We start from the raw sequence: 11956 nt of genomic DNA on the forward strand, positions 1-11956 counted from the left end.
TAAAAAAAATCATATAATGTAGTTTCACATTAGGTTTAAAATATACTACTAAACCACTGCTATTGAAAATAAACATTTGTGGATAGACCTCTGTTATATGCTTATGATATAAAAGAAAACTGATTAAGAATGCATAATTGTCAGCTTAACTATTCGATTAAAACATGATCATAAAGAAGTGATTTTTCAGCAGGTCGGATCATAATTAACCTGCAGTGATCCAGAATTAATTACTGTCACCTGATGAGCAATTAACTTCCTCTTTAAACGTTCACAGGGCGTAAACGCACTCTTTCTCTTCTTATGCGAGCATAAAAGACGCATTAAATCACTTTACATTAAACTAATACACATTTACTGTGTTTTAGCTTTTTGTATCAAAATGAGCAAAACAGAGAAGCCTTTATCCACGCTTTGGGGTAAGATTTTACGCTTTATTCTCTTGAAGTAAAGCATAACATCAAACTTACTAACATTGGATGGTTGATCGATCCACGACACGTTTTTTAGGTTGTGAACTCAATGAATCTAATAAAGAAGAGTCCTTCAAGACGGATGATACGAACCATCAACACCAGCTGGCACTTAGAACGGTTCGTTCAGTTATTATTGAAGTAAACTTGAAGTTTTACCAGTAATGGTTGCCTTTAACTCGTTAATATTTACTTTGAAGATGTGTCTGGGTCACACCGCCAAAGATGAGTTTAATATTGTCGAGTTGATCACTGGTGAGGGCAACAACAGCGCGAAAGCGGTCCCCATCGCAACACTACACGCCAAATCCATGCCTACGGTAAGATATTACTTAATTTGCATATAATATTAATTCAATTTTAAGTGTATAAAGCATAATTGTATTTAATTAAACATTAACCCTGTACTGTCATTCCAGTGTACAAATTTAAGCTCGCTCGTTAAAAATACCCATAATGCCATGAGCATTTTCACTATTTTTTTTTTGCCTTGACCCAATTTGTTTTAATAAGAATTCAGACAATATTGTTTACCACTACTTTATCGATTCTTATAGGGATACGTTCACCCAAAAATGAAAATTATTTCATTACTTACCCTCAGGTTGTTCCAAACCTGTAAAACTGACTTTCATCTTTGAGACACAGAAGATCTTTTTGATGAAATCTGTTAACTTTCTGTCCCTCCATTGACCGCTATGCAACTACTACTTTGAATTTCATGAAGAGATTGTAAAACTAATCCATATGAATTGAGGGGTTTAGTCTTTTCTTTTCTTTTCTGAACAGACTTGATCACTTTATGATTAACACATTGAATTTAGGCTTTTCACATAAACGATCAACTTTCACATCAGTTGTGGTAAATGGAAGCTCAAGCATGTTCACTTGATGTGTGAGAACAATGAGGTTCATTCTTGTTACACAGCACGTTTGAGCTTCCGCAAGAACCAATGAGATTTGTTCACGTGTGTTAAGCCGGTTCGGTTGAGCTTTTTTATGTTCGCTGATCAATGTAAATAAAAGCTAAATTAAATTTGTTCACCCTTTTAAAGCTTATTCTGAACACGCGTATGTACAGTACCCATAACATGTTACTTCCACAAATCCATGTTCCTCATGAGATTGCATTCTCCATCAGGTCAACCTGTCTGGCTTGGATCTTCATCCACCTGTGACCTTTCGCCTGAAGCATGGCTCTGGGCCGGTGTATGTCGGAGCAGAACATGTGGCCCGTGAGTGGCCACTTCAGCTCTTTTAACTGCCACTTTCTTTAGTTAAACTACAATTAAGTCATTGAGTCCTGTCAAAATCTCTTCCAGTGGAGGAGTATTCTGATGAAGAGCTGGATGAAGAGATGGATGAGGAGGAAGAAGAGGAAGATATTGAAGAATCACCGGTTAAGAAAGTGGCACCAAAAAATGGTGCTGGCAAAGTAAGGCCTCGTCTCATAGGTCACATATCATTTACCGGTAAATTAAATTGTGCCATTTCACACTGCTCCCTTTTATTTTTAAAGCGAAAGAAGCCGGAAAAGGGAGAAGATGAGTAAGTTAAATCTGACATTGTTTCATTTTTTTTTTCTTCTGCAAAGCAAACTAATCAAATGTTTCCTAAATGCAGGGATGCCTCAGATGGTGACAATCCACCTAAAAAGGTTCCTTATTTCTTTCTATATATATATTTTTTTTTTTGAAAGTGCAAATGTATAACATTGTTTTTGTTTCCTTCAGGGTAAAGGAAGGGGGCGGAAGCCACAAGCTGCGAAGGTGTGACAAGGCAAGGACCTGCAGATGACTGCACTAGATTGATCATGTAGTGACTCGGGCATTGATCATGTTCTCTTATTGCAGATGTGGATGGGCAGTGCTGCGTTCCCAGAAGGCTGCTGCTGGACATTTGAGTTGGGAGCTCAAATGTCTCACCATGGTCCCAATGTATGCTTCATATCAATAAAACTGTTGGAGGGGAGAGCAAACTTGTGTCATTTGATTTTATCCATGCAAAAAGTATGACTGGGTTTATGTAAATCGGTCTGCAGCTGTTAATGCAACCGAAGCTCCAATTAAGAAATTTAGAGTAAAAATTTGGGTTAAATACATTTACAATGGAAGCAAATCGGGTAACTCTAAACCTTAAAATACTCACTTCAATAATACAGCCCCGAAACATATAGTATGCATGTTAAATATAATTTTTGGCATGAAAATCACTGTAACCACTCCACAACCTTAAACCAAATTACTTGCTACAAAAACAATTTTTTCTGTGTTGTATGCTATGACTATTGTCAGCTCTCAAATGAATTGTTTGTGTACCTCTTTCAAACGAACGTTCTTTGGATAAAAGCATTTGCTAAACACCACAACTTCATTGCCATGACAAGTGACTTTGCAGTTCAAATACAAGAGCTTTATTAAAATAAGCATTCAATTTCTGCTTTTAAAACCTCCCCAAGTGGCCATATTTACTTTGTTCTTGCAACTGTAACCTCAATTGATTTGAGAGACAGTCAAAATTAGTGTTAACATTAAATCACAAATGATTTAGCTTTACTAACTGGAACCTTCCTTCAACTAGCCTGGATGCATTTTTCTCTATCCAAGCAACTTGGTGGATTGCTATAGAGCACAGGTGTGTTTATTGGCTTCAAAAACCTCCTCTGGTGTCTAAACTATCTTTTTTTCCTTCCTAGGCCAATAAGTTAATGATTCAATTGGAGAAACAAGACCAGTCTCTATTATTTTGGACATCCTCTGCTTTGTAAAAAGCTCAATTTCAGCTGTTTTCCTCTGTGAATGTGATGCTCTTCTCCTCTGAAAGGTCAGAAGCAAATACCAATGATTCTGCTCGACGTTTTTATTTACATCTGTTGGAGTTCAACAAATTTGCACTGACTGCTGAGAGGGAAAGAGAGCGCTCACTGGTCAAGATTCATTTACCTGACCTGAAGCCCCCCACGGGTATCAGCATGGCTCAAATAAAGGGCATGTTTACAGTGAGAATTTTAGGAATTAAATATGTTCGCTTTAACATCTTTATTTATGTGTACAAACAGTGCTCAAAATAAATCCTCAGTGTATTTGTGCTTCCAGTTAAATCTTCCAGCTTCATTCTGGACAGGTGCGATTCTCCACACAATCTATCCTGTTAGGAGAGAGAAAAAATAGTGACTAAATGATTTACCTCCTTTCACAATTAAATATAGTTATTGTTCAGCTGTCATTTAAAGGGGTCATACTCCTTTTATAATGCCAAAAATTGCAATTTTCCACTCTCTATGACCCTAAAACTATTTTTTTTTTGCAGCTGTGCCTTAAAGACTTCCATGTAAACATCCACTTTGCATATGAAATTAGCAATTAGCAATAGCCTGCATTACATTGTGATAGGATCACAAAACAATCCAGGCTGAACAATCCATGCTTCTGCTTCTCGCAATAAAGAAAAGACTGCAGGTAATATCCTCTAAGTATTCCTCTAGACTAATTTGTTAACCGACAGAAAATGTTGTCGACATGCAACATGAACACAAATCCAAGGTTTTCTGACAATACTGACATCAGTTTTGAGTTCTCAAAGTTAAAGTACGTTTCAGTACAAACTGTCTCAAAATATCAAGGAAAATTAGGTTCCTCATCATATGACCCCCTTAAATGTAAAGCAGGCCAGTGCAGTTTTAAGCTTAACCTTGTTGAGTCTTCTAGTCGTTTTCAGTTTTTTTGAGGTACTTCTTCATCACGGAGTTGACATCCTCGCTGCCCTCGGCTTCCAGCCTCTCTCCTTGAGGCCCACGGCGCTTCTGAGATCCACCAGAACTTGAAGAGTCTGAGTCTGACTCCCTACGTGACGCTCTGGACGGCGGCAACTCCCCAAAGTGCACGCTGAGGGCTCGTCTCTGGCCCGTTCTGGAGCCGCTAGAAGCCAGACTGCTGGTGGACTGCGCTCGTCGGATTGCTGGGAGAATGTCTGAGCTGGTGTCCCCCGCATCGACTCCGGCCCTCTCCTGATTTCCAATGAGTCTGCGATTCTGGAACACAAGGGGTTCTGCTCCAAATTGCGACTCCCCGGTTTCGGCCACCAGGCCACCAAGTAGACGATGGCGGATTGGTTGATAGGAGCCAAGAGGAGGCATGGCTTTCGAGCTGGGCTCCTCTTCCCCTTCCTCAGGGATGGCGAGGTTGGACAAGTGGCGGCGGGAACTTGAGGTGGAGGTCACGGAGGCGAGGGAGTCACAGGAGCTGAAGCGGTTCATCTTTCCTGTGGTGGTTGTGGTGGTGGAGGAGGTTGGGCTTGTCTCGGATAGGGAGCGGAGGCTGAAGGCACGGGGCAGTTGGGGACTGGGAGGTTTCAGTATGCCGGTTCGAGGCAGGTCCTCCAGACCTTCCTCTGCTTCTAGCGACAGCGCCGAGGCCCTGCGGCGTAGGGTGGAGGCCCCTGTCGTCTGATAGATAGGAAGGGACACTGTGCTACCCTCGCCTGCCTCAGAGCCTCTTTCCCACCCAGCGCGCTTCTTCCTCAGACCCTCCAGAAGCTCAGATAGGGCCGTGGATGACGACGCTCTGCCAAGACCTCCAGAACTTTCTTTGACATCTTCGTCCATGTCTTGCGTGCAAGATCTATCGTAGGAAATAAAAGACAATAACAAGGCATATATGACTATGGATTGTTGTCAGTCTGTTGTCATTGTTTACTCGCCCTCATGTGTAATTAATGTATAAGAGTTTACACATTTGTTTTTTTAGCTTCCATGGAACACAAAAGGAGATGTTTTGTAGTATCTGAAAAGACACGACTAATTGACATTTATGTCAATCTTTACATAGTCATAGGCTACACTATGACTATGCATAAGGCAGACCAAATTGGAAACATTTTTGCGAAGTCAGAAGTCTATTTCTTCCAGATTTCCAAGAGTCTGTAACAGTCTGACAGGAAACAAGGCCTCGTTCACGAAGACCGTCAGAATGAGCAACTGAACAATAGATTTAAAAGTTTTTTACATTTACATTTACGCATTTGGCAGACGCTTTTATCCAAAGCGACTTACATTGCATTATCCTATACATTTATACATAGGTATGTGCAATCCCCTGGGATCGAACCCACAACTTTGTGTTGTTAACGCAATGCTCTTACCACTGAGCTACAGGAAAGCCTTTTTAAGCTGAAATCCAGCGTTTAGTTGCTAATGTGTTTTTAATGCAGACTTTTGCGCCATTATTTGCTTTAACTTTTATGCCGATCTTGAATGAACAACGTATGGTTGTCTTAAAAAGGTGGTTGTTAACAAGTTGTTAAATGGAACTACAGGTTAAGGACATTACCGCTTTCATAGCCTCGTGTTTATAAGCATGTTCTTGCAAGCTCATTTAGCTTTTTAATTCGGCCGATTGTATTTAGGCTTCAAAATTCATTGTGATCATTTGTGAAGAATTTTATGATGAACAAAACGTCTCGGAATCATAAACTTTTCTTGGAGATTATTTTCTGCTATAATCCAAAGGCCAATGGAAAAATAATCCTATTGGGTTTTTGTCAGAGTTGACTTTCATTTTACAGAAATAATGACCTCCTCCTATAAATAATTCTCCTTTTGTGTTTCATACAGAATTGGAGGCATGCGATACCACCATTATGCTCCAACTGTGTCTTCTAAAAAATGACAATTTACCCAATCTGACCTGATCGTGTTACCTTGTTTATTGAAGTACACTAGTGCTGATTGGCTTTTGTTGCTATGTTACCTGAAACTGTAGGTGCTCATCGTGTCGGTGACAGACTGACGGCCAGAACTGCTTCCTGCGTAAGGAGAAGTTCCACCTCCTCGGCCTCCTCGCGGCACACCCGCCCAATGACGGATCCCTTCACCAACGTCTTCGGTCCCCACACTGGACCCGACACTGGACATGGTGTCGCTGAAATTCAAACCCCACGTCACTCAATTTTCCAGTGTAAAAATTATATAATGCCTTTCATCGGAAAGATCAACAGTTATGCAACATGCTCTCACAGCGCAAGCGATCGAATCAATATAAGCCTGTATCAATGCATACAGAATATGATATGATATAATATGATCATGCACATGGCTTGAGATGAGATCTCTCATGATGGGTGCTGTAATGCCACACACGAGGGTGATATTAGCTCTGATTTCCTCATTGCTACCCAGTAGGCCATGTGTGTTCAGTGAACTGTGAGTTCATTAGTCTTGAGAGCGCTGTCATCTTCAGGGCTCGTAGGGGCACAACGCACTGATCCACAGCCTGTTTACAGACTTACTAAAGCTGTTTGCCTGAGATCCCAGAACATAAGCTTTGATCCAAGAGCTAGTGAGCTGCCTTGCTGCTTATTGACTAAACAGGCAGTTACCTTTAATGGAGCATCCTACACTAAAAAGAGGGTTTTCATAGCGATGCAATAGAAGAACCATATTGGGTTCACCAAAGAACCTTTCTGTGAACAATTATTAAAAGGCCCATTTTGTCTAAATGTGAAGAATATTTTAATAATCTGAAGAACCTTTTATTCATTATAAAGAACCTTTTGTGCAATTCAAAGGATCCATGGATGTTAAAGGTTTTCATGGAACCATCAATGCCAATAAAGAACATTTATTTTTACATTTTGAATTTGAAGATCAAGCTAAATCGTACTTGATTTGTCTTCCAGAAAACATGTAAGCATCTTTTGTTGCTTCCGAAGTAGAGTACTAAATGAAAAAAATGTACGAAAAAAATGGGAAATCTTCATCCTGTTCAAAAGTTTTCACCCCCAAGAACCATCGTGGATCATCCAGGTAACGCCAAACAGTATTAAGAATCAAGGGTATGTAAACTTTTGAACAGGGTCATTATTAAAAATGCAGCAATATTTTTTTTTGTCTTGTGGACTATATGTAAAAATCATGGAAGGGAAAAATAAAGGACAACATCTCATGTACTTTTCAGTACTGAATAAAAAAATATATTTATAATTAGCATTCAGCTAACTTGTTTGTTGCAATGCATTGTGGGATGGATTCATCTATGGATGGATGGATACACGTGACACTGCCTTAGAATTTGCTCAAAACAAGTGATCTATCTTTTAGAAACCCTTTCGTGTTGTGTGCACACCTATAATTCCTTAAATTATAGGTCACTATAATTTTGCAACAGAGATATTGCATCAAACTTATTCTATCTTCCAGAAGCTTTTACCCAAACATGCACAAGAAAGGTAACAAAACCGATGTTAATTTGCTTGCATATGCCATGGGTTCTCTCCTACCCTGCTCTTGTAATCGGTCTCACCACGTTCGTACAGAGATTTAAGAGCCAAAGCGCTGAGCAACCGCAACACAGTTCATTTTTCCCCTTTTCGCCTTCACAGACAATTGAAAGAGAAGAGACGCAGGGGGTCTCGGCTAACGCACATGCATTATTCAGGAGACAAAGCATATCACAGCTGGTGAACTTTTAAAAGGACTCTCTAGCACAGAGGAAAGCTTCTTGTATTTAACAAAGCAAAGTGAAGTGGCAGTGTGGGTACGTGGCGGTTTGCGTTCAACGAGTAGGTGTCTGTTCACATCCGCTCAACAGAGACTCTCCACCATCTTTATGTCGTGTGAAAAGAAACTGTGACCTTAAATCCACACACACTTACAGTACTGAGCAACAGGCTAAAGCAAGCCACATTAACAGCCAAACGCAGCGTTGGCCCATCAATTTTAGCTTGTCAGTTTTTGATGGGGAATTTTTAGGCCAGCGAGAGAAGGATGGTTATGTGTTAGACTCCGCCAAAACCATTAGGCCACGGTTCACAAAGAGATGCCGTGCATTTATATGCAAAAAAGAAATCGTATGCATAAAGCAGTACATTTCATGTTGCAGCAAACGTTAATGTGTTATGCAACTGGAGCCGGAAAATATAGGGAACATATTTGCAATAATTTTCCTGGCAATATAAAATTTAGCAACATCCTTGATGACTTTAATGCACTTTTTATTAGGCTGTTAAGTTTCTTTCAGACTGTGTCATTAAACTAGTCCCACGAGCGATTTGTGAGTATAATGAGAGTAATACTGAGAGTAATATTTTAAGAGCAGATATAAACACTATCTGTGTTTACTACTTTTAAGTTTAATTTTAATAAATTAAAATGTATATCGTAACAAAATAAAATTACAAAAATTACAATTTGATTTTTTTTTTAATGTAATTATAAAAATATATTTATTGAAGGTTTAGAATACTTTTTAGGTTAAAATATCAATTACTAAAAATCATTAAAATTGCATATCTTTAAAAGTAAAAATTCTATAAATTCAAAGGAAATCACTTTTCCCCCCTATATCGTCCAGTTCAATACAAAACCATTGGTATAGTTTGAAACCCCCATTCATCCGATTGCTCATTCCCAAACGCAGAACACAGAAAATGAACATGGATGCACGGTAGAGAGCAACAGCAGGATGGGGAATGGAGTGCTTACAGATCTTTCCTTTTAGAGAAGGACTCAACAGCCGTCTGCACACTGTGTGAAGAGGAGACGCAGTCAGAGACACAGGAGAGGCATGGGAAGCTCAACTGGTTGGAGGTATGAGCATGGCAAGCATATATAATTTTTTAGGGAAGTCTGGAGGAGAAGATCAAAGTCTGTGAACTCTGATACGGCATTTTACTATGGGTGTCGAGGGAGGAAGGCATTATTGAAGCGTTTATAGTAGCTAAGTTTAGCCTTGATTTTGGGGCGTGAGGAAAATCTCTTCACATTTCAGCTCAACTGAAAAAGAATGAAAGCAATTAAAAGTAACAGCAAGAAGTAAAACTTTAAATCCAAAGGGGACACAAACAAACACACACACACACACACACACACACACATAATACATTTAAGTTATAAATATAAATATGATTTATATTTAAATATATTTAGGCTAAGTTACAAATAAAATAAAATAAACTGGTCCAAACTCTTCTGTTGGGCAACAATCGCACAAAGCATGATGGGATGTACACTGTGTCCACTGGAAATTGTACACCATACAGGCAACTTTAGCATAATGTTTTCAACACACTATGATTTGGAACACACCAATCACAATCTTGAATACTATATAGTATGTATAGTATGCAAACTAGGTTTCAGACAGTAGCTAGCTACATTTACATGGACACCTTTTGTTTCAATCAGTGAATGATGAATCGGAATTTAGTGTTCACTTGAATGTAGTGTTCACTTGAATGTAGTGTTCACTTGAATGTAGTGTTCACTTGAATGTAGCGTTCACATGAATGTAGTGTTCACATGAATGTAGCGTTCACATGAATGTAGTGTTCACATGAATGTAGTGTTCACATGAATGTAGTGTTCACATGAATGTAGTGTTCACATGAATGTAGTGTTCACATGAATGTAGTGTTCACATGAATGTAGTGTTCACATGAATGTAGCGTTCACATGAATGTAGTGTTCACATGAATGTAGTGTTCACATGAATGTAGCGTTCACATGAATGTAGCGTTCACATGAATGTAGTGTTCACATGAATGTAGTGTTCACTTGAATGTAGCGTTCACATGAATGTAGCGTTCACATGAATGTAGTGTTCACATGAATGTAGTGTTCACATGAATGTAGTGTTCACTTGAATGTAGCGTTCACATGAATGTAGTGTTCACATGAATGTAGTGTTCACATGAATGTAGTGTTCACATGAATGTAGTGTTCACTTGAATGTAGCGTTCACATGAATGTAGTGTTCACATGAATGTAGTGTTCACATGAATGTAGTGTTCACTTGAATGTAGCGTTCACATGAATGTAGTGTTCACATGAATGTAGTGTTCACATGAATGTAGTGTTCACATGAATGTAGTGTTCACATGAATGTAGCGTTCACTTGAACGCTAAATAAAGTGATCGGGTTGGTAAGTATGCGTGTTTATACGTCACAAGCTTCAAATCGGAATTGATTTTTTTGACACGCGTACACTGCATGAATATACAGACTACATTGCTTCTTTATCTACTTCAAGCCCTAATTATTAGATGACAAGCACATGTAATGTTGTGCCATCCTCCTTACATTAATCAAGTAGTTAAAAACGTCCCTTCCTGCGTCTGTGGATGAGAGTCCGGAACAAGGACTGGTGGGACGTTGTCACCAACCGCTCATTCCACACGTCATTACGGTATCTCCACATCATTGCACATGCGCAGTACTTTCCAGTTTCGGTTTTCAATCCGATCAAGTGTTTACATGTCCTCTCGATCGGATTAGAAAAGGTTTAAATCACCCCTTACAATACGAATGAAATTTTTACTGGATTTTTCCAATTGACGTGGTAACGTGACTTTTATGCGTGACCGACTGTGCTACTAGTCCGCTTACAATCCATGTAAACGCAGACAGTGTCCCCTTGCTATGCTACACTGAGGAATGCAAACGAAAATGTAAACAGAAAAGGTCAGGCGCACGTCGCTAGCGATACCTTTCAGAATCACTTTCATCGCTGGACTCCACCTCCTCCAGCGCAGCTTGTAGATCAACGATACGCCGGATTGATGTCTCTAGATCAGCTTGCAGGGTCTGTCTTACTGCGCTAAGCTCTTCCACTTGCATTTCCTGGAAACAGATAAGACAAGATACAATCAGATAATGTGTGACAGTCACGCTGGATCTCCAGAGGAATAAAGACCTTGCATCAGGACAAGAGAAATCATTATCCAAGTGTTTAATCTCAAAATATGTCCAATTAATTAACAGCTCTCGAAGGCTGGCATTATTACCACACCGCTCATATTTTCTTAAGAAAGCATATAAGTGTGGCTAAGAGGTTATGAATATGAGACCAACAGAGTTGTTTTCATCCTTTTAACTTTAACACCAAAAACAACACAATTAAAATGAAAACATAAACATAAAAAAAAATAAAAGCGTTAAAATATTTTTTTTTTTTCATGATTAATATTTTTTTACAGTATACAGGTGAAACATTTAATTCATCCTAAAATTCAATTTGGCTTAACATTTTTTATTTATTTTAAGAGCCACTAAGAATATATATATATTTAGAAAATTGCATATTGAAAAGAATGTTCAAAGAAATTTTAAACAAAAACAAGTGAGAACCAACTAAATATCAATGTATGCTTTTTCATGTGAGCTTTTTATGCATAGTATGTTTTTTTGTTTTTTTTGCATAGTAAAATAAAACCTGTAGCTGAAGTTTGCCTTTTTTGCCTAAATAAGTTTGTAAAACACCTCAACCAAGTTCGGTGTTTTGTTCTTCCCTCACATTTAAAATATTTAAAAAACATGAAATATTTTCCACATATTTTGATGGTTTAATTGCGTCATTAAAAACAAATATATCTTCCAAACTTCACTTTTGGCCACTAATGTACAGTATATATACATTTGTAAGGAAAAAATTACATGAAAAGTATATTTCTCCTTTATTTATCAATTTTAATGTACATTTATATTATA

The 11956-nt window shown here is 38.6% G+C and overlaps 2 protein-coding genes across 5 annotated transcripts in view; one reads left to right on the forward strand and one right to left on the reverse strand.

The window, feature by feature from the left end:
* The first annotated feature begins 232 nt into the window (after nucleotides 1-232).
* On the forward strand, nucleotides 233-2807 carry npm2b (nucleophosmin/nucleoplasmin, 2b). Of its 2 annotated transcripts, XM_079598639.1 has the most exons (9): nucleotides 233-419; nucleotides 511-593; nucleotides 674-793; nucleotides 1615-1708; nucleotides 1796-1908; nucleotides 1993-2021; nucleotides 2097-2130; nucleotides 2207-2252; nucleotides 2327-2807. In XM_079598639.1, exons 1-8 carry the CDS (start codon nucleotides 383-385, stop codon nucleotides 2246-2248), a joined length of 552 nt encoding a protein of 183 aa, XP_079454765.1. In that variant the 5' UTR covers nucleotides 233-382; the 3' UTR covers nucleotides 2249-2252; nucleotides 2327-2807. The 2 variants fall into 2 exon arrangements, 1 of the variants encoding a protein (XP_079454765.1); XR_013796037.1 differs by lacking the exon at nucleotides 1993-2021 and having other exon boundaries at nucleotides 245-419; nucleotides 2327-2448.
* A 668-nt stretch (nucleotides 2808-3475) lies between these two features.
* myo18b (myosin XVIIIB) overlaps nucleotides 3476-11956 on the reverse strand; it is a 50052-nt gene continuing 41571 nt past the window's right edge. For 2 of the 3 annotated variants that reach the window (XM_079598635.1, XM_079598633.1), the window contains exons 40-44: nucleotides 10956-11089; nucleotides 8953-8994; nucleotides 6221-6391; nucleotides 4164-5092; nucleotides 3476-3620 (exon numbers count right to left, since the gene is read on the reverse strand). In XM_079598635.1, the coding sequence (XP_079454761.1) occupies nucleotides 4177-5092; nucleotides 6221-6391; nucleotides 8953-8994; nucleotides 10956-11089 (1263 nt within the window). In that variant the 3' untranslated portion in view covers nucleotides 3476-3620; nucleotides 4164-4176. The remainder of the gene's footprint in view (nucleotides 3621-4163; nucleotides 5093-6220; nucleotides 6392-8952; nucleotides 8995-10955; nucleotides 11090-11956) is intronic. The other variant, XM_079598634.1, reaches the window with a different exon arrangement.

This window comes from Phoxinus phoxinus (genome assembly GCF_949152265.1).
Source record: "Phoxinus phoxinus genome assembly, chromosome: 23".
Classification (NCBI taxonomy): domain Eukaryota; kingdom Metazoa; phylum Chordata; class Actinopteri; order Cypriniformes; family Leuciscidae; genus Phoxinus; species Phoxinus phoxinus.